General features: G+C 42.1%; 1 protein-coding gene across 1 annotated transcript in view; it reads left to right on the top strand.

Annotated features, from left to right (window-relative positions):
• Positions 1-22908, top strand: part of LOC126484858 (periaxin-like) — a 30067-nt gene extending 7159 nt beyond the window's left edge. Inside the window, exons 2-3 of the mRNA XM_050108454.1 lie at positions 17110-19093; positions 22903-22908. Of these exons, the coding sequence (XP_049964411.1) occupies positions 17110-19093; positions 22903-22908 (1990 nt within the window). The remainder of the gene's footprint in view (positions 1-17109; positions 19094-22902) is intronic.
• The last annotated feature ends 397 nt before the right edge of the window (positions 22909-23305 follow it).

The following is a 23305-nucleotide window of genomic DNA, read 5'->3' as shown; positions in this document are numbered from 1 at the left end:
TGTACTTGAGGACAATATTATGGAAATGGAAGAGGATGTAGATGAAGATGAAATGGGAGATACGATACTGCGTGAAGAGTTTGGCAGAGCACTGAAAGACCTGAGTCGAAACAAGGCCCCCGGAGTAGACAACATTCCATTGGAACTACTGACGGCCTTGGGAGAGCCAGTCCTGACAAAACTCTACCATCTGGTGAGCAAGATGTATGAAACAGGCGAAATACCCTCAGACTTGAAGAATATAATAATTCCAATACCAAAGAAAGCAAGTGTTGACAGATTTGAAAATTACCGAACTATCAGTTTAATAAGCCACCGCTGCAAAATACTTACACGAATTCTTTACAGACGAATGGAAAAACTAGTAGAAGCCGACCTCGGGGAAGATCTGTTTGGATTCCGTAGAAATACTGGAACACGTGAGGCAGTACTGACCTTACGACTGATCTTAGAAGAAAGATTAAGGAAAGGCAAACCTACGTTTCTAGCATTTGTAGACTTAGAGGAATCTTTTGACAATGTTGACTGAAATACTCTCTTTCAAATTCTAAAGGTGGCAGGGGTAAAATACAGGGAGCAAAAGGCTATTTACAATTTGTACAGAAACCAGATGGCATTTATAACAGTTGAGGGACATGAAAGCGAAGCAGTGGTTGGGAAGGGAGTGAGACAGGGTTGTAGCCTCTCCCCGATGCTATTCAATCTGTATATCGAGCAAGCAGTAAAGGAAACAAAAGAAAAGTTCGGAGTAGGTATTAAAATCCATGCAGAAGAAATAAAAACTTTGAGGTTCGCCGATGACATTGTAATTCTGTCAGATACAACAAAGTACTTGGAAGAGCAGTTGAACGGAATGGACAGTGTCTTGAAAGGAGGATATAAGATGATCAACAAAAGCAAAACGAGGATAATTGAATGTAGTCGAATTAAGTCGGGTGATGTTGAGGGTATTAGATTAGGAAATGAGACACTTAAAGTAGTAAAGGAGTTTTGCTATTTGGGGAGCAAAATAACTGATGATGGTCGAAGTAGAGAGGATATAAAATGTAGACTGGCAATGGCAAGGAAATCGTTTCTGAAGAAGAGAAATTTGTTAACATCAAGTATAGATTTAAGTGTCAGGAAGTCATTTCTGAAAGTATTTGTATGGAGTGTAGCCAAGTATGGAAGTGAAACATGGACGGTAAATAGTTTGGACAAGAAGAGAATAGAAGCTTTCGAAATGTGGTGCTACAGAAGAATGCTGAAGATTAGATGGATAGATCACATAACTAATGAGGAAGTATTGAACAGGATTGGGAGAAGAGAAGTTTGTGGCACAACTTGACCAGAAGAAGGGATCGGTTGGTAGGACATGTTCTGAGGCATCAAGGGATCACCAATTTAGTATTGGAGGGCAGCGTGGAGGGTAAAAATCGTAGGGGGAGACCAAGAGATGAATACACTAAGCAGATTCAGAAGGTTGTAGGCTGCAGTAGGTACTGGGAGATGAGGAAGCTTGCACAGGATAGAGTAACATGGAGACCTGCATCAAACCAGTCTCAGGACTGAAGACCACAACAACAACAAGCATTTGATCGCTTTGAATGAGTTAACTCGCCATGCTCCACCGCTCCGCAGGTGTTTAGAACATGTTTACACACGGTCTCTGTTTTCCTTAAGCGCTATTGACGTGTTTACGCATCCCACCCCTCTGACCCTGTCACTACTACGGAAGAGGTACTTCCTTACGTATGTGAATAAAGGAGTTTCGAGTATTTACACTATGTGTTCAAAAGTATCTGGACTCCCCCAAAAACATACGTTTTTCATATTAGGTGCATCGTGTTGTCACCCACTGCCAGGTACTCCATATCAGCGACCCCAGTAGTCATTAGACATCGTGAGAGAGCATAATGGGGCACTGCGCAGAACTGACCGACTTCGAACGTGGTAAGGTGATTGGGTGTCACTTGTGTTCTACGTCTGTACGCGAGATTTCCACACTCCTGAACATCCATAGGTCTACTGTTTCCGATATGACAGTGAAGTGGAAACGTGAAGGGACACGTACAGCACAAAAGGGCACAGGCCGACCTCGTCTGTTGACTGACAAACCGCCGACAGTTGAGAGTCGTAATGTGTAATAGGCATACATCTATTCAGACCATCAGACAGGAATTCCAGACTGCACCAGAATCCAGTGCAAGGCGGTTGGTGAGACAACCTGGATCTCATGATCGAGCAGCTGCTCATAAGCCACACATTACGCTGTTAAATGCCAAACGACGCCTCGCTTGGTGTAAGGAGCGTAAACATTGGACGATTTAACAGTGGAAAAACGTTGTGTGGAGTGATGAATCACGGTACACAAATGTGGGTATTGCGAATGCCCGGTGAACGTCATCTGCCAGCGTGTGTAGTGCCAAAAGTAAAATTTGGAGGCGGTGGCGTTATGATGTTGTCATGTTTTTCATGGCGGGGGCCTGCACCCCTTGTTTTGCGTAGCACTATCACAACACAGGCCTACATTGATGTTTTAAGCAACTTCTTGCTTCCCACTGTTGAAGAGCAATTCGGGGATGGTGATTGCCTCTTTCAGCACGATCGATCATCTGTTCATAATGCACGGCCTATGGCGGAGTGGTTACACAACAGTAATATCCCTGTAATAGACTGGCCTGAACAGAGTGCTGACCTGAATCCTATAGAACACCTTTGGGATGTTTTGGAACGCCGACTTCGTGTCATGTCTCACCAACCGACATCGATACCTCTACACAGCGCAGCACTCAGTGAAGAATGGGCCGCCATTCCCCAAGAAACCTATGAAACTTCCTGGCAGATTAAAACTGTGTGCCCGACCGAGACTCGAAATCGAGACCTTTGCCTTTCGCGGGCAAGTGCTCTACCAACTGAGCTACCGAAGCACGACTCACGCCCGATACTCACAGCTTTAATTCTGCCAGTACCTCGTCTCCTACCTTCCAAACTTTACTGAAGCTCTCCTGCGAACCTTGCAGAGCACTTGCCCGCGAAAGGCAAAGGTCCCGAGATCGAGTCTCGGTCGGGCACACAGTTTTAATCTGCCAGGAAGTTTCATATCAGCGCACACTCCGCTGCAGAGTGAAAATCTCATTCTGGGAACATCCCCCAGGCTGTGGCTAAGCCATGTCTCCGCAATATCCTTTCTTTCAGGATCGCAGAAGACAAGGGTAACGTGCGCTAGCTTACTCTAGGAAAACCCGTCACCATCTCTCCGCAATCTGGTTATCCAGTTATGTTAATATTGTCCGACACTGCTTTGGCACGAGTGACTCTAGCCATGAGTGGTACCTAGGGTGCCCAGATGCAATTGTTCAGAAAGGAGGACAAACAGCTTCAAAAAGGAGGACAAAATAAGAAAAAAAGGGGACACACCAAACGGGTTAACTGCAGGTGTGGATACCACCCGTCAGTTTTGGACAAGTCACGTGACTGTCGAGAATTACCGGTAAAAGTAGTAGTTAATTGTTACTAATGGTCAGGTGATGGTTAACTGAGCAATATAAAAAATTAAAAACATTAATTGTGGTGATAGTGTGGCGTCAATTGCTTTGTTATGTCAACAACACGAAATTGTTTACAAAGCGAAAAACGTGGGACCATTCACCTCCCTTCATTCGACGCACCGCTACCAACATCTACAATTCAAGCAGCAGCTGACGACATGTAAACTGCACTTTAACCTTCCGAATACAAATAAATTGAATGACAATGGAACAATGAAATAAAACCGTGGCAGTTAATCTGTCGTGTTATTTCTTACCTTTATTGGCTTCTGAGACGTAGGTTCCAGCTCCACATATCTTACATTCCGCTTCAAATTCATTTCTCCCTTTCTTAAAGGCGGAAATTTGCAGGAAAGGACATTAGAAAATGTACATTTTCGTTTAGGCATAGCCAAATATTTTACATAACTCACTCGGTTAAAAATTACACTCACAAATCACACGTGCACTACAGGAAGCCCAGCCTATACAAAGTGAAGATACGAAACGAAAATTTTAAATAATCGATATTTGCATTCGCTTATAAGTAGATCAACAATAACATCGACAATCCTGGTGCCATCTACTAACACCACCTTCGTGCGTGTTTATCACGAAGGCTGTGCCAATAGTTAAAGTATTTAAGAAGTGAACAATAGAACGGGACGAATTGTAAATTTAACTGTATTACGCTCAACTTTGCGAAAAAGCCGTACACTGTAAAAATCCGCCCGGACCCCGGACAAAGAGCTAAAAAGGAGGAGATGTCCGGATTAATCCGGACGTCTGGTCACCCTAATAGCACCTGGCTAGGAATCAAAACCAACCTTCTGTGTATTAAAATGTATTCATTGAACCAAGAATGGGAAATATGTGCATGGTTACGCTGTATTCTGGAAAAGAAAGCGAAATTGTCATTGGTCATTGTGGCCGTGGGTCCTCCCTTCCAGGCTGAATTTTTTCAAGAAGTGGACAGTTAGCTGGAGAGGTGGACTTCTGTTCGGGACTTGCCATGTGGAACAGTGTGGCCCTCTACTAACGTCAGTGATAGCTTTTGTCTGTCACCATCTCTGCCGTTTTACACTCGCAGCTGACTTGTGAGTTAAATACACTACTGGCCATTAAAATTGCCACACCATGAAGATGACGTGCTACAGACGCGAAATTTAACCAACAGGAAGAAGATGCTGTGATATGCAAATGATAAGCTTTTCAGAGCATTCACACAAGGTTAGAACCGGTGGCGACACCTACAACGTGCTGACATGGGGAAAGTTTTCAACCTATTTCTCATACACAAACAGCAGTTGACCTGCGTTGCCTGGTGAAACGTTGTTGTGATGCCCCGTGTAAGGAGGAGAAATGCGTACCATCAAGTTTCCGACTTTGATAAAGGTCGTATTGTAGCCTATCGCGATTGCGATGTATCGTATCGCGACATTGCTGCTCGCGTTGGTCGAGATCCAATGACTATTAGCAGAATATGGAATCGGTGGGTTCAGGAGGGTAATAAGGAACGCCGTACTGGATCCCAACGATCTCGTATCACTAGCAGTCGAGATGACAGGTATCTTATCCGCATGGCTGTAACGGAATGTGCAGCCACGTCTCGATCCCTGAGTCGACAGATGGGGACGTTTGCAAGACAACAAACATCTGCACGAACAGTTCGACGACGTTTGCAGCAGCACGGACTATCAGCTCGGAAACCGTGGCTGTGGTTACCCTTGACGCTGCATCACAGACAGGAGCGCCTGCGATGGTGTACTCAACGACGAACCTGGGTGTACGAATGGTAAAACGTCATTTTTTCGGATGAATCCAGGTTCTGTTTACAGCATCATGATGGTCGCATCTGTGTTTGGCGACATCGCAGTGAACGCACATTGGAAGCGGACATTCGTCATCGCCATACTGGCGTATCACCCGGCGTGATGGTATAGAGTGCCACTGGCTACACGTCTGGGTCACCTCTTGTTCGGATTGACGACACTTTGAACAGTGGACGTTACATTTCCGATTTGTTACGACCCGTGGCTCTACCCTTCATTCGATCCCTGCGAAACCCTACATTTCAGAAGGATAATGCACGACCTCGTGTTGCAGGTCTGGAAGGGGCTTTGTGGATACAGAAAATGTTCGACTGCTGCCCTGGCTAGCACATTCTCCAGATCTCTCACCAATTGAAAACGTCTGGTCAATGGTGGCAGAGCAACTGGCTCGTCACAATACGCCAGTCACTTCTCTTGATGAACAGTGGTATTGTGTTGAAGCTGCATGGGCAGCTGTATCTGTACCCGCCATCCAACCTCTGTTTGACTCAATGCCCAGGCGTATCTAGGGCGTTATTACGGCCAGAGGTGGTTGTTCTGGGTACTGATTTGTTAGGATCTATGCACTCAAATTGCTTGAAAATGTAATCACATATCAGTTCTAGTGTAATATATTTGTCCAATGAATACCCGTTTACCATCTCCATTTCTTCTTGGTGTAGCGATTTTAACGGCCAGTAGTGCATATTTCGCAATTAGTGCAGTCTGTTACCTGAGCAGTTTACAATTTACAGGACTTGTGGCTTAATTTGGGTTGCTTGATTAACTGCGATATTTCGTGAGTCTTGCGCCATTTGATTATTTTGCATTTTCCAGCTGTACAGATTACAAAAGCTTGTTACGTATGCCAGTCTACAGTTAGATTTGAGGTGCCCTTCAATCTGTTAGCGGTACACAGATGCAATTACGTTTCCAGTAAGCCACTATTTGCCGGTAATGTTCAGACAACTGATGTTTCCACGATAGTAACTATTTAATAGACGTTTGCATTAGTTAATTTAAAGCTTCCATCACAATAAATCGATATCGCTTCTGCAATTATAGACCCAATTGTCCTACAACTCATCCAGACAAGGAGACACTTCAATATTACATACATTTACTTATTTGCATAGCGAATTTGTTGTCTCATTGTGTTACTGTTTCCCTTGCAATGCAGATGCCTACACTTCAGAGATTATAGTTAATTTGTTTAAATTAATGTAAAACGAGCGTTACACTCTTTCGTGTAGCATTGTGCTGCTAAAGTAATAGGTGTGGTATGCAGACTGCACCCGTAAGTACCGAGTTCCAGCATAATTTCGAGATGACGTCCAACAGCAACACCACAAAGAGGGTTAATTTCAAAATATGACGATTCTTATGACGACATGATTCCCAGTACGCAAAGAGAGTATTAGGTATGCCACACTAGGCCGTCCTCCAGATATAAAAAGCAGTATCTCTTGAAATGAAATGAGATACCATTTCGCCCTCCGATATCTTATCTACATTTCATATCAGCTAAAATCACAGGCAGAGTCTATGCACTGCATTTTTACGTCTGCAAACTATAATTTTGTGGAATACTTCGGTTAATTTGACATAGCATAGTGACAAACTGCATATTGACCTCTGTCTCGGGTTCTTCGGCCGACGTTCATCTAATGATTTTGCTGACGTTTCGCCAGCACGAGTGGCTCGTATTGTGAAAGCTTCACCCTCCATTGCCGAGCTCGCGGCCGCAGACTATATGTACCTGGCGCGCCAACGTCCGAGCCGGCCACGGTGGTCTCGTGGTTCTAGGCGCTCAGTCCGGAGCCGCGCGACTGCTACGGTCGCAGGTTCGAATCCTGCCTCGGGCATGGATGTGTGAAGTCCTTAGGTTAGTTAGGTTTAAGTAGTTCTAAGTTCTAGGGGACTGATGACCATAGATGTTATGTCCCATAGTGCTCAGAGCCATTTGAACCATTTGAACAAAGCCAACGTCCGAGGGCTTCTCCGCGGTCATTTCCGGTGCGGTTCTTCTCTTGCTACCTGCGACGGTCGTTCGCTGCAGTACGGGCAGCCAGGATCCGTTTACCTTAAGGCTTTCCTCTTTCTTGTTCAAACTGTTCGCGTGCTTTTGTATTTCTACAGCTTCTCTGAACATACGCGTGTGATAGTGCATCTCTACAGCCAGAACCTCCGTATCAGCGAATTTTATTACGTGGTCGGTCTCATTCAGTGCGTGCTCTGCCACTGCCGATTTCTCCACCTGCCCCAACCTGCAATGTCGCTTATGCTCTTTGATCCTGGTGTTAATGGATCGTCCAGTCATTCCGACATAAACTTTTCAGCATGTGCATGGTATACGGTATATTCCCGACATTGCAAGTGGGTCTCTTTTCTCCTTCACCGATCTAAGACACTCTTTGATCTTCCTTGTCCGTTTGAAAATCGTCTTTACGCCATGTCTGCGCAATATACGGCCGATTCTGTCCGTCACTCTGGGAATGTATGGCAGAAAGGCCGTATCCGACATTTCTTTTTCTGGTTCCTTACTTCGCCGAGTGTTTGGCTCTGTTACACTTCTAATATAATTTGTGGAGTACCCATTGCTCCTCAGGACAGTTTCCAGGTGTTGCATTTCTCGTTTGAGGTGTTGCGGCTCACATATTCGTCCTGCTCTCGTTACGAGCGTACTGATCATGCCTCTTTTCTGGCTCGGGTGGTGGTTTGACAGTTTGTGCAGGTAGCGGTCCGTGTGTGTCGGTTTTCGATACAAGCTGCGTCCCGGGTTTTCGCCGTCCCTTGTGACCAGCACATCTAGAAATGGCAGTTTCTTGTCCTTTTCTACTTCCATGGTAAATGTTATGTTGGCATGGAGGCTGTTCAAGTGTCTCAGGAATTCACCGAGCTGTTCTTCACCTTGGCTCCACACCACGAAAGTATCATCGACGTACCTGTACCACACCTTAGGTTTGCAAGTCGCCGAGTCCAGTGCCTGTGCTTCGCATTGTTCCATGAAGAAGTCGGCCACCACTGGACTGAGAGGACTACCCATGGCGACGCGTTCCAGTTGTTCGTAGAAATCGCCATTCCACGTGAAATAGCTCGTGGTGAGAGATGCATGGAAGAGCTTTCTGATCACTTGCGGGAAAATGGAACCGATGTGCTCCAGAGCGTCGCTGAGTGGCACTTTCGTAAATAACGAAACAACATCAAAGCTGACCAGGATGTCGTTTGGTGCAAGTTTCAGTTTCTTCAGCTTCTCAATGAAGCATAGTAACTATGATGAATAACGAAATTTAGTTTTTTTATCGAGTGAAGATATTAGACGGTGACATGTGCAAAAATTTCTCTGAATTGTTTTATTAGAGGTGACAAATATTCCATAGAGGCCAGAAACCAGTGTCTCAGCACGGGGAGCGGAATTAAGTGGGCAGTACAGCGAGGACAAAGCCACGATCAGCACGAAATACAGAGCATATCTGTAGCAGTCAAAGTGTTAATGTTTTCTCAAAGTAACACTTCAGACTACCTTGGTAATCATAGTAGAGGGAGAAGCAAACAAAAGTGGCTCGGAGAACAGAGTTCCAAGGTACAAAGAAACACAGCAGAGGAAAGGAAATACGGTACTAACCTATTTTTTATTCTGCTGCAGTTCTTGAAGACTGTGAAGGTCGTTGTGATGCACCTTAGACTTGAGGGCTCCCCTCAGGTAGGGCCATCTAGGGCCGCGGCCGGACTGACCTCTGCTAGTAACTCTGTCAGAAGTGAATATTGTGTAAATATGCTACAAGGTTCGGCCGACTCTACGGCCAGTTGCTAAGTTCTGTTGGAAATAACTGTAGGTCTTTTCCTCCTCCAATAATGCTGCTACAAAAGCTGTCCATTCGTTCCGGCTACTTTTATTTGCCCCATCCTTAAAGGGCATTCATTATATGACTCACGGTTGAATACTTGCTTTCAAAGTTGTCCCTGAACACCCGTCGAATCATATTTTGCAAGGAATACTCTCTCGAATTCCTCAAGCGTGGGACATGTCCACAGCCTCTTTTGCCCAGAGTCCTGCACCAACCTGTATAGATCCACTGACAAATTTAATATTTTTCACCTCCTTCCACGAACGGGGCGAAATTCCCTTAAATGAATGAATAAAATATCTTAAGATGGTTGCTCCTTGTTCTCTGGAGTAAATACACCGAACTGGGGATTTTGTATAATGTTCTTCTCCATGATGGCATTTGAAATCAATCGAATTTTGCTTAGTCCATCTATGGCCTTATTATTAGTCATATACTATGATGCGATCGCAGACTAGGTCCGGCTTGTGGTACAAAAGTGCCATTCTAACCAGATATATTATTATGATTTAAAATAAACTATCGATCTCTGCCGCTTGACTTATCTTATTCTGATCTTGTTTGATAATTATTTCTGTGACTACTGACTCGTGCTATGCTTTGAACTCAGATATGGCGGAATGTTTTACGTCATTGTCCACTTATTAATAGTTTATACTAGAACATCATGTTCCCTTCTTACCACATTAAGATGTCTTGCAATAATCTCGGCTACGCATTTCTCTCTTTCGTTTGTGTTTGTAGCCCTTTTTTTCTTTTTTTCTGTTGCTGTTACCAGTAGGAAAAATATCTGATTTTGGTTATTTACGTGTCGCATTCATTTAGTCAGGGGTGGCTATTTCGTCCATTATTACCTGATCATATACGAATTGCTTTGCGATTTATCGTTTGGGCTTTCATTACAGTATAGATCTTACTGGAGAGGTCAGCCTGCTCTTTAAGATGCTTGATAGATATTCGTTCAATTCTCTTAAGGTCAGCTTGTACGTTAGCATCAGGGGAAAGTGGCCCAAAACGATGTGCCAAATCTTTATTGTCTTTCACAGCTCACTTTACAAATTAAAATTATATAAATGCAAGTTTTTCATTTAAGTGAGGTTTCTCGAAAAGTATATGCATAAACGGCTTAATATAATGCAAGTAGTTCCGCTGTGGATTCACAATATCAACAATGTTGTGAGTATGTCATTTTGGGCTGCTCAGAGGTTTCCCCTATTCTCTTAGCATAGTTATTTATTTTTTGCTATTAAATTGTTAGTGTAAGCATGCACTAGAGCATGAACATATTCTTTAATTAAGTGTTTGAACTGGAATCCTAAGAAATTAATAATGTACAATAGCAAAACACACCAATATTTGCGCCAAGTTTTTTCCAGGAACTTAGAATCTTACAACTCACTTATAAAAAGTGGTCATTGTCCTTGCTAGTAACTGTTTTAATTTCTAATACGCTTTTTATAAACACGTTTTTCAGCAATCGATAAGGCATGTGATGAAGCAGTGCAAAAACGACATAGTCCTTTGTAATTGTGCTCTCTTCCACGCAAGCATAATCTTTGGTCATAACTTGGGAAAAAAATTTTTCAAACACCGTCCGACACAGGCCTTGATGGCCCAGCGGTACCGACCTGCCACCGTATCATCCCTCAGCCCTATGGCGTCACCACATGCGGATACGGAGGGGAATATGGTAATCTGATCTACAGGGGTCATTCGTGGGTAATCTTAACCGTTTCATTCTTCTGAAAAATAATTACTGGATATTAGTGTGAAATACACCCATATAAATAAACATATAACTACAATTTTGCAAAGTTATCAAAGCGATACCAGCATTATCAGAATGCAACATAATGGCTGCCATTGGACATGAAACAAAGTCTTCCTTGAAGCTTGGTGCATAAGTCTGCCACCGTCGCGCACAATTCTGAAATTGGTAGCTAGCTATATGAATTTGATTTTTAAAATAGTGGAAAAATCTGCACATGAAATTTTAAAAATGCCACTATTCTGTGCAGAAATAAATGCTTGATTAAAGAAAAATTTGTCGCCAATGCAGGGTCCGCAGAATATAAATAAGAAACGAAGCGATTATATATATTAGAAATATTAGTAAAGATCACGAATGAGGCTGGTTACAGTAATATTGCTACTGAATGAACACTCAGCTACGTACTGCGGGATGGTAACAATGACCAGAGTCCTAAGAAAATGCAAGGATTAAAACTGATTTGCTTTTGTGCTACTTACGTACGCATTCGCGGTTGTGGAGGACAGCAGCGTCGTGGAAAGCCACACAAAAATATATCGTATGAGACTTTTCCATAAATAAAAGCTTTTTTACAAATGAATGAGCATAGGTCCTCAAATACCAAATGAAATAGCACAGTCTTGAAAGCCTTCTACTTATCTTTCAAATCTAGACCTTAATACAAAAATGGGAAGGTACTGTTAATCAGAACTCAGTGAGAAGTTGTGATCTAAATGACAATAGATTTATTCATCATTAACATCACAAGACAACAGAAATGACTAAAGAAACATTTTGTTTCACAAACGTTTTCACTAACATGGGGTCTGTGGTGGACAAAGTGATCAGCTGGGGATCAACACATGACACTAACTGGAACACTAATAGCTTTATCTGACTTCATACACGTGAATCCAGGTTATGGCACAAAAACTACACCAATATCAAGCATCTATATTCTACCATTTCAAAAAGCAGAATATGGTTCAAAAGAACAGGGTACTGAGAAACACACATCGGAGCCCTACGCCGTAACAGCGAATACCTTAACCTGCTGCTGGTCAGGATGGCACACCACGATGCGTTCAGCGACTGAAGTCATGGACGGCCGCAGTCAGTTATTAATGGCACGCGCGCCCGAAAAATGCAAGTACGCTGTCTCCAGTCTCACGTTGGTTAATTCGGAATGCACATACTTTCCTATGAGCCTCTGAAACCCCGGTGGATTCCAGTGTGCAGATGGACCCTTTCGCTGGTCTGTCAAACCAATTTGACTCTGTGCCACGACTATGCATGACAGCATATGTCAAATGTTTAGACGGCCGACTCAAGACAAAAAAGTACACCCACGCAACACTCGTGTGTGTGATGCTAGAAGCAGTACCTCTGACTGTTCAGAAGGTGACTGGCATAGGCTCTAATTGACACACTAGCAAAGGACCCAAGTCCCACCGTTAGGTAGAGACCTGCAGTTCTTTACTGGCGAATGGCCAGTACAAGAGTGAGAGCTCTGTCTGTCCTCCTCAGCTCAGTAGCAAAGCACATTTGCATCTTAGACTTCCCCAACCTTAGCACAAGCCAATCACGAGCTTGAGCGCGACATTAGAAGCTGGGAGAGCGCCCTTTGCTTTGCATACACCGATTTGACCAGAGACTTTAAAGTTAATTGGGAGAAAAGTAAAAAGCATTCAGCTTCGCGGCCTCTTTCCGGCGCGTTTATGCTGTGTCTTTTGCTAACAACATGACCAGGATGGAACCATGCTCCTCCATAAAAAGCTTGTTATCTCCCCTATCTCCCCTGTTGCATCCGTTTCAAAATTTCCGAAGAGCGGCCATAAACTCGCTAAAAGCCTCGTGCTTTCACAAAAATGGTTCAAATGGCTCTGAGCACTATGGGACTCAACTGCTGAGGTCATTAGTCCCCTAGAACTTAGAACTAGTTAAACCTAACTAACCTAAGGACATCACAAACATCCATGCCCGAGGCAGGATTCGAACCTGCGACCGTAGCGGTCTTGCGGTTCCAGACTGCAGCGCCTTTAACCGCACGGCCACTTCGGCCGGCGTGCTTTCACAAATATGTTTTGTAAGAGAGTCTGGACACCAGTGGTCTGTCCCCCAGAAATTCTCAGGACGCACACAGATGTCCCGTCGGCTTCCTGCCTAACAAGGGCCCATCCTCTGCTTGCCGGTCTACAATGCGCTGGCCATTGCAGCGGCGACTTCTTGGCGCTGGTCATTCTATCTGGACACGGATGCCGGCCGACTGACGCCACCAATGTGTGTGCACAATGAGACCACGGAACTCAGCTGACCGGAAATGTTACCACCCAGGTTCCGCAGAAAAAACGCGCTTCGCTCAGCCCACTGTTGCTGTGCGCTTTTACTACACTCGTTTAAATCGGCACCCTATTCCTTTGAACGCAGGTAAAGTTTAGCATTATTCCTTCCATAGAGCACGCAAGCAAGAACATTAACTACTGCCCACCATTTCATCATGATGTATGAAGTCAAATCAAAATAAAGATCATATTCCATAATAACATGAAGCCACATAACACCGAATCACAAGTGAGAGTGCCCTACAATCTCTCAACCTTATTTAACTCTTCTTTTTACATATGAAATAACATAAACAACCGATGCCTGCTGCAGTCCATCATGTACCTGATATATGTATAAAATCGTTTATATAGGTACAATAAGATGAGCAGCAATAATGTCCCACTAGTTCCAACACTGAGACAAGAAAAGATATATTGTTAATACTAAAAGATTGTACGTTTATCCAGACAAATAGTAGTAGACGGATTCGCATCAGTGACAAAGGACAATTGCTGCACTAGCAGTTTCTGTGCATCAGTGATTAATGCAGTACAAAATGTAGCTTTATATACACAAAAATGTATACTACAAAGGGACGAATAGAGTTAGGCTGTCGAGTTCATTTAATATGAAATCAGGACCGTGGGCTGTGTTGGTTGTTCCCAGCGCTTTTAATAGATTAAGCTTCTGGGCCCTGTTCGGTAAGTGAAGGATATGGGACGATGGCTGGTAATTGTGATCTACTCACAAGGGTTTGGCCCAATCTCACATGTACTCCTAAAATTTTCACACGGGGAGGATACACTAAAAGAAATGCAATGTCGAAGCTGTACCTGCTAAGGGGGACTCCAAATATTTAAAATAAATGTTACTCGCTTTTGCTGCATGAAGAGCTGCTTATAATAGCTGTTTCTGCTTAGCGCGGAATCGGTGAATAACCAAACGCAGCTGTGAGTGCAGTTCATATCGACAGCTAAACGGTTGCAGATGTAACTATTACACCAGTGACTAACTGAGGAAAGAACATAAAGGCAGTGCATCATGTTACTATATAGACCACTTCCATCAATGGGGACTTAAATTCGTTGACATGAGAATTTCTAGAGCGCGGATGTTAGGATAAATTTTCAGTAATCCATGATTTACTAATTTCCTTATTCGCTAGTCGTCACAAAAATGTGAAGTGTGTTGGATGATGGAAACTAACATTTTCTTGCACGAGGCACACGTACTAAAAAATTAACGCATTCAGGAACTTCGCGGTAGTTGCTAGTTTTATTTAGGCAGCATTGGAACGGGGAAGAAACGATCGGGGGCCGGCCGAGGTGGCCTATTGGTTCTAGGCGCTTCAGTCCGGAACCGCACGACTGCTGCGGTCGCAGGTTCGAATCCTGCCTCGGGCTTGGATGTGTGTGATGGCCTTAGGTTAGTTAGGTTTAAGTAGTTCTAAGTTCTAGGGGACTGATGACCTCAGAAGATAAGTCCCATAGTGCTCAGAGCCATTTGAATGATCGTGGCCATTTTTCTGCATATTATGATGCGTACCGGGCATACTTGATCAAATTCATAAAACATGGTGATGCAAAATGAAATGCACAAATAACTACAGTTTAACAATGCTGTTCCGCTAATAGACCTGAAATGACGAACAGCTATCGGAAATTATATTGTCTATCAATTTTCTGAAAAATTCTTTATACTGTTGAAAAATTTCTTTATCGGGAGGTTGAATCACACTACTAGTTCCAGATGGCGTCCGAATTATGTTAAGTCCCTTCGTCGTTCTCCTAAACAGAGATGTGTAATGTACAGACCAAGAGTCCAACGAAAACAATGAATTGTTTTCTGCAACAGGTAAGAAGACGATTTGGATGTAGCATTGAAATTTATTCTCTTGCGTTTTTACACATTTTGCTACAGTGAATACAAGATTTTAAGTTTTTGATCCTAATCCGGCTCGAGGTTCCTGGAGATAGATACAAAGCTTGTCTGTGCTTCAAGCTTGTGATACAGATTTCATTCGAAATGATAAACTGATGTTTGGACGCAGTTCTTGCACGAAACATAACTGGCTTTGCCCACACCATTTTTAAAGGATAACAAGAAGTTTCGTGTTTACATTAGCTACAAATTTTTCCTATAGTATTACCTATTAATGACACTTTTCCGTGTAATATCGTGAATTCTTTTGACCAGATCAAACAAACGTGGGAATGAGTTGTGTCCATCTCGTTTACATTTCAGAGGACCCAGTCTTGTAAAGCTCTATCTGAAAGAGTACACTGAGTCTCAGGAGCTGTTCTAAATCTTTGAAGTAGTTTTTCTTTCACACTTTTGCCAGTTTCATTTTGGTACATATTTTGTACTTTTTATCTTTGTCCCATTCATTGTATTGATATTCAGATTTTACGAAACCGGCTTTGCCCACTACTTAACATTAAGCGCTTTCTCCCTCCTCCGTTTACCCAAAATGATTTACAGTCTTTTCTTTATCACTGAGACCTAGTACCGCACATGTTTTCTTTGGGCTGGGAGGTACTGTATTTTTATTCTGATGGTTCTTCCAATTCTGTTTCCACAATTTCTAGCGAAATGTTGACATCATTCGAATGTGTGTCAAAGAAATTAGCTAATAACGCATATGTAAATCTTCAGGAGAAGTAGGTGATTTCGACTGCATGTTGTCATTCATGTTTCATCTGTATGAAGCTGAAAACATTGATTGGATTCGAAGTTACTGTGAAAGTCTGGAACTTGCCTAAAGAGAGATGCTATTAAGCTTAAACGAAGGAAACACTACCGCAAAGGCAACTGCTAATCATGGATATTAAATGAGTATCAAATTCGAGCAAGTAGCAGCTGAACAATTGTCACAAAAACTATCAACGCGAAATAAAATTCGTTTTACGAATTAAAGTAGCATTGTGCCACATTGTCTGTTTACTGAGGCGCTGTCAACCAAAGCTACGTGCCTTCGTGTTGCGTGTGCGCTGTCTGCCACAGTTAGAAAACCAAAGCAGAAAGGAAAACCCTGTTGAATGATAAAGTGTACATGGCAAGCAATTCATTATTTACACTAATACATAACATAATAGAATAACGCTCCCAAAGAGGAATTATTTAACAATACCACCCAACATATTTACACTCACTTATCCATGAATCCCTCCAAAGACTATTGAAACGGAAAGTCAAAGAGGAAACACGTAACAGAGTTGCAATATTAACGTTGTTAAAAGTAGTGTCCGACGAAATAGTTCTATTGAGTGGCAAAATGACAATAGCACACCACAAAAAAGGAGAAACATGGCGAACAGTGCGAAGGAGGTCAGAACGCAAAGTTGTGCTTATATGTCAGTAATAAAGTGGTAGTGCGACCTCGAAACCAGACGGGAGGAGACGCCGATTAGCAAATCTTACTTTTTTGCATAAAAATCGCGATTTGAACTGCTTAATAATCTAAAAATAAAACTATCGTTATAGATCACACTGATGACGCCTTAGAACAAGAAAAAGGCGAAACGCCTCTGGTATACGTAAGTGGCAGCAGGAAAAGGCTGTTGTATTTACAAAACAAATTATACGGTAGGGGTGAATATTCCTCAAGCCGCCTGGTGAGCTATGAATTTGGCAAATTTCCGCATTGTTTTAAGATACTTGTAGCGTGTCTTAGCACCTAAAATTGTGACTGTCGGTTTATTCATTCTGTATAAAAAAATTTCAGGGCATATTTCAATAGTTCGGACTGGACCATTGCCTTGTCAGTACGTGTGAAGCCGTAACTCTGCAATCTCCATCTACAGTATTGTTCATACATAGTAATTTGCTGTGTCATTTTATTTCATTGGTATGCTTTGACCTGAAAGTGCTTTACCTGAAAGTGCTTTACCTGAAAGTGCTTTACCTGAAAGTGCTTTACCTGAAAGTGCTTTACCTGAAAGTGCTTTACCTGAAAGTGCTTTACCTGAAAGTGCTTTACCTGAAAGTGCTTTACCTGAAAGTGCTTTACCTGAAAGTGCTTTACCTGAAAGTGCTTTACCTGAAAGTGCTTTACCTGAAAGTGCTTTACCTGAAAGTGCTTTACCTGAAAGTGCTTTACCTGAAAGTGCTTTACCTGAAAGTGCTTTACCTGAAAGTGCTTTACCTGAAAGTGCTTTACCTGAAAGTGCTTTACCTGAAAGTGCTTTACCTGAAAGTGCTTTACCTGAAAGTGCTTTACCTGAAAGTGCTTTACCTGAAAGTGCTTTACCTGAAAGTGCTTTACCTGAAAGTGCTTTACCTGAAAGTGCTTTACCTGAAAGTGCTTTACCTGAAAGTGCTTTACCTGAAAGTGCTTTACCTGAAAGTGCTTTACCTGAAAGTGCTTTACCTGAAAGTGCTTTACCTGAAAGTGCTTTACCTGAAAGTGCTTTACCTGAAAGTGCTTTACCTGAAAGTGCTTTACCTGAAAGTGCTTTACCTGAAAGTGCTTTACCTGAAAGTGCTTTACCTGAAAGTGCTTTACCTGAAAGTGCTTTACCTGAAAGTGCTTTACCTGAAAGTGCTTTACCTGAAAGTGCTTTACCTGAAAGTGCTTTACCTGAAAGTGCTTTACCTGAAAGTGCTTTACCTGAAAGTGCTTTACCTGAAAGTGCTTTACCTGAAAGTGCTTTACCTGAAAGTGCTTTACCTGAAAGTGCTTTACCTGAAAGTGCTTTACCTGAAAGTGCTTTACCTGAAAGTGCTTTACCTGAAAGTGCTTTACCTGAAAGTGCTTTACCTGAAAGTGCTTTACCTGAAAGTGCTTTACCTGAAAGTGCTTTACCTGAAAGTGCTTTACCTGAAAGTGCTTTACCTGAAAGTGCTTTACCTGAAAGTGCTTTACCTGAAAGTGCTTTACCTGAAAGTGCTTTACCTGAAAGTGCTTTACCTGAAAGTGCTTTACCTGAAAGTGCTTTACCTGAAAGTGCTTTACCTGAAAGTGCTTTACCTGAAAGTGCTTTACCTGAAAGTGCTTTACCTGAAAGTGCTTTACCTGAAAGTGCTTTACCTGAAAGTGCTTTACCTGAAAGTGCTTTACCTGAAAGTGCTTTACCTGAAAGTGCTTTACCTGAAAGTGCTTTACCTGAAAGTGCTTTACCTGAAAGTGCTTTACCTGAAAGTGCTTTACCTGAAAGTGCTTTACCTGAAAGTGCTTTACCTGAAAGTGCTTTACCTGAAAGTGCTTTACCTGAAAGTGCTTTACCTGAAAGTGCTTTACCTGAAAGTGCTTTACCTGAAAGTGCTTTACCTGAAAGTGCTTTACCTGAAAGTGCTTTACCTGAAAGTGCTTTACCTGAAAGTGCTTTACCTGAAAGTGCTTTACCTGAAAGTGCTTTACCTGAAAGTGCTTTACCTGAAAGTGCTTTACCTGAAAGTGCTTTACCTGAAAGTGCTTTACCTGAAAGTGCTTTACCTGAAAGTGCTTTACCTGAAAGTGCTTTACCTGAAAGTGCTTTACCTGAAAGTGCTTTACCTGAAAGTGCTTTACCTGAAAGTGCTTTACCTGAAAGTGCTTTACCTGAAAGTGCTTTACCTGAAAGTGCTTTACCTGAAAGTGCTTTACCTGAAAGTGCTTTACCTGAAAGTGCTTTACCTGAAAGTGCTTTACCTGAAAGTGCTTTACCTGAAAGTGCTTTACCTGAAAGTGCTTTACCTGAAAGTGCTTTACCTGAAAGTGCTTTACCTGAAAGTGCTTTACCTGAAAGTGCTTTACCTGAAAGTGCTTTACCTGAAAGTGCTTTACCTGAAAGTGCTTTACCTGAAAGTGCTTTACCTGAAAGTGCTTTACCTGAAAGTGTTTTACCTGAAAGTGTTTTCTCCAATTTAGTGGTAGTCTTTCATTCGTTGCCTTTATATTTATTAAATCTTTAATGTTTTTAATTTCACTACCACTGCACTGTCAAGATAGACATATACTCTGTATGCACTTCACCATGTGCAAGATCTTTTTCTGTGTCGTTCACTAATATTGTACCTTGTCTGACGACGCTATTCAGTAGAGCTTCACGCCTGACGCTGTGTGTCACACTGAGGCCCCTACCTCCGCTCTGTGTAGCACTGAATAGGGTGCAGTACTGGGCATAAACGTATGTACAGGAATTCAGGAAAAATGTTGTTCAATGGCATTTTTTACTAATTCTTACGACATTTTACTGCATCAATTATAAATTTGACTTCTGATTTAAGTTTTGGTACGAACAGTAATATTTGCCTTATCACGTGATACATGCATAAATGATTTTGCCTGAAATGTATCCCATACCGTCAATCAGTGGGACGGCACGACACTGTCTTCTTCACTTACGAAGAATTTGAGGGTGCTAACGATAGGTCTTATTTCGGTGATCCGGCACTATCTGAATATTCTGACGGAGAAGGTCCGTTTGTGGACACAACTGAGTGACTCCAGTGGTGACAACGATTATGTTGGTAATCTTGGTGGGAATGGACTGCAAGGAATGTACAGCATCTACAACGTTAAAAAACCACAGCTGCGACCAAGGCAAAACTGATAAGTCACAAACCCATGATAGCATTACTTACAGGACAGGTTTGTCTAGTGAGCTCAAGCTGCATGTGACGTCTTAGGAAACGTATTATCCGATTATGCACTGTACTAAATAGAGTTGAGCATTTAGTTCCAGGTGGGCACAGGCGTCTTCTGGGCGCGTTGCGAAAATCTAATATATTAAAGTCTGCAGAAAGGAAGAGACCGGCGAAAATAGGGACAGAACAAAGGAAACACGAACACAGTCAAAGAATGAAGAGGTTTTGGGAAGAGAAAAAGAAAACATAAAAAGGGGAAACTGAATATTCATGTAATATTCAAGTTCAATTACTGTTTTAAGCGCAAAAAATGTATAACAGTAACAATGAAGTCTGCAGAATCTAAGCCGAAAACTGGCTAACGAAGCGAATTAACAACCGTATTATTCTTTTCGTTTTTAGTTTTATGTCTTAAGAGAGACTAGGGCAACTGCAGTCTTTTGAGCCCGTTTTCGAACAAATCCTTACCAGCTCCTAGAATGTTCCTATCGATTAAGGGCAAGTAGAATTCGATTGGTAATTTCCGAAGCCCTGGGCTACCTTCTGAGACACTGATGGTAGGTGAAATGACCGAAGTCTTCATGCTTTCGTAAATGCTTGCTAGAAGACAGACGCGTTCCAATAACGAAAAAAATACTTTTAAACGTCTTCATTGCTCGCACAAGTGGATCAATTAAAATGTCGCCTTATGTTCATTAATGTATTAAGTTTCTCTCGGCATGTTTGATAAGTGTCACAGCTGGCCGTTACTGCTAACTTCCCTCTAATGTCACATGTGCCATGCATACCGACATTTTTTTAATAATATTCCCTGTGACGTGACAAGCAGTGCTAACTTTGTCAGCAACCATCTAAATGCTTATTTCCGAAGTAACTACTGTCAACTTAACGGGAGAAAAGTATACGGTTTTGTTTGTTCAGACAAGTTAAACAGATTGAAGTATGTATGGTGTAATGATGCGCTTAAAGACAACTTCATTAACGGGCAGCACAACCAATGCTTAACACGTCGAAGTGGCACGCGCTTAGTGATGGTCGTTTCACCGGCGTCAGAGGGGAGGCTTGTCTCTGGTCGCCTGAGGCCTCGTGATATTCGACATGTTCATTGCGACGTGCTTGGGTAACATGAAAAAGCTATATGCCATATCACAGTATTACCCCAAGGCTTGTCCCGAACACGCATGTTGAGACTCTCGAAGGATCAAAAATTAATATTTATTAATTTGAGAAACTTCGACAAGACAAGGATTGTTTGTTTTGTTTAAGATGGGGCATCGAACTGCATAGTCATAGGTCCCAAGACAGCGACTAAAGTGTAGTAGTCGTTCTTTAATTCTGCCTACAAAACAGATCGAGTAATGTTGCAGTCAGATGTTTACTTCATTGCACCAAAGATGAGTGCCCGAGTAATCGTACAAGAGCAGCCATATCCTTGAAACTGTAGGCTCCAGAGTGTCCCTAAGATGTATTTAAACTGCCATTTACCGGAGAACTAAAATAAGAGCACAGGTAACTCCATCTGATAGAGGAAATTGTATGTGTGTCCGAGTAACTACCAGCTCCGCGTACACTACCTGACAGACGACGTGTGCTCCGGTCTTCCAGTGGAAGATCCGTCGCTATGCGAGCGGCAGTCATCGTGTAATATCTGCCGATTTATGGTTTGCTTTTTTTTAGTCCTTTTGACGAAGAGTTATCAGGGTGATTAATTCCTGTCCTGCTCCAAACTCTTGTCTCCGAATAGCACTTGTACCCTGCGTCCTCTATTACTTCCTGGACGTGTTCCAATCTCTGTCTTCCTCTACAGCTCCCTTCAGAACGATGGAAGTTTATCCCGAATGTCTTCACAGATTTATCTTCCCGTCTTTTGGAAGTGTTTTCAATACATTCCTTTCCTCGCCGATTCTGTAGAGAACCACCTTATTCATTTGTTCACCTAATTTTTAACATTGTTCTGCAGCACCGCGTCCAGAACGTTGAAGTGATCTGTTCCGGTTTCCATACTGTATGGTTCATTACTATACCCTGAAACTTCATTTAAAAATGTGTGAATCTGTACTTAAATTGCTGAATGACTGAGAAGATGAAATTTCTACTTTATTTTATTCTGAAACAGCCGAGTAAAATAACGTACTGAGTCTCCTTTATCATGTCAATACTGTCCCACAATATTCTAGCGCAAGGAAATCCGACTGCTAAAAAAAATTACAACCTGACTTCAAATAATTAATTCAAAAGACTGGACCTGACTAAAAAATCTTAACCTATACATTTCATTAAGTACTTACCTCACAAAAAATCATTACGCGAACTATTGGAAAACAGCAAAGGTAAATACTGCCAGCTAAATAAAAGATTGAAACTACTAAAGCCACTAACTACTAATAGGCATGTAATTTACTTTTTTACTTTAATAATGTGACATCCAGTTCAAACACGAATATAAATCGTCATTGACATCCAGTACAAAGATATAAAACCACGAATAATTTTCCATCTCTAAGTCTGATACTTCCAGATCGTTAGCCTACGCTAACACTTCAGACCTCTACCCTCCATCAATGCTAACTTCTCACATTTAACATCCATCGCTGCTGGCTGTTCACCTCAAACCGCCCAACAGTACTTCCATCACTGCTGGCGACTAATTTGTAACTGCCCAACACTACTGTCGATTAACTTACGGCAACGAGTCCAACCAGCCAAATAATCTCTTACAAAGAAAGCGCAGTCAGAGATCCAAGGCAAAGCGCTACACAGCGCTGCAACACAGATGCAGCCCACTTACAATCCTGTTGTGCTCTTAACTTAGATTTCAGAAATTTCTTCCTCAAATTAATGCCAGCTTTTTACACCAGTAGACATCCGAGGGAAATTCCTCTTTGCCTGGTACTAATCTGCTTTTTCAAATAATCCTCGCTTCGTCCGTCAGATTATTTTGGTTCCAAGGTAGCAGAAGTCCTTAACTTTATCTCCAGTTTGGAAGTCTGTTCTTATTTCTGCTAATTATTACTTTTGTCTTTCTGGTTTATTCTCAGTCATTCAGTACTCTCAGTTCATTCCATTCAACAGATCTTTATTATTCATTTCAGTTCTGAAGGGAACCAATGCGCACTAAGCGTCGCTCCTTGCGAAATTACCCATTTTTGCCTACAAATCTGAATATGTCCCACCTTTATTCTGCTTGATCCAGTAATTTGTTCAAGACGACATTTCTTTTTGCCTGGTCAATTCGTAGCTTAATTTTAGCTCCACCACGTTTGACATCCATTTTATCAGGATGAGTTTAATCAAATCTGTATTTTATTATGGTGCTTTGGAGAGAACCTTCACGGCTGAATTGCAGGCACTTAGGCGCTGTCAAAGCAGGAAATACCAACGAAAACCTCCTGTAGGTGACAGAACATTGTATTACATTTTATTCAAGTAGAGAGAAAGTGAGTTTCCATGTGTTTAGTGTCGTAATTTACATCAAAAATTAAATTTTTCTGTAGT

The sequence above is a fragment of the Schistocerca serialis genome, chromosome 6 (genome assembly GCF_023864345.2).
Source record: "Schistocerca serialis cubense isolate TAMUIC-IGC-003099 chromosome 6, iqSchSeri2.2, whole genome shotgun sequence".
Taxonomy (NCBI): Eukaryota; Metazoa; Arthropoda; class Insecta; order Orthoptera; family Acrididae; genus Schistocerca; species Schistocerca serialis.
This window is presented reverse-complemented; position numbering and strand designations above follow the sequence as displayed.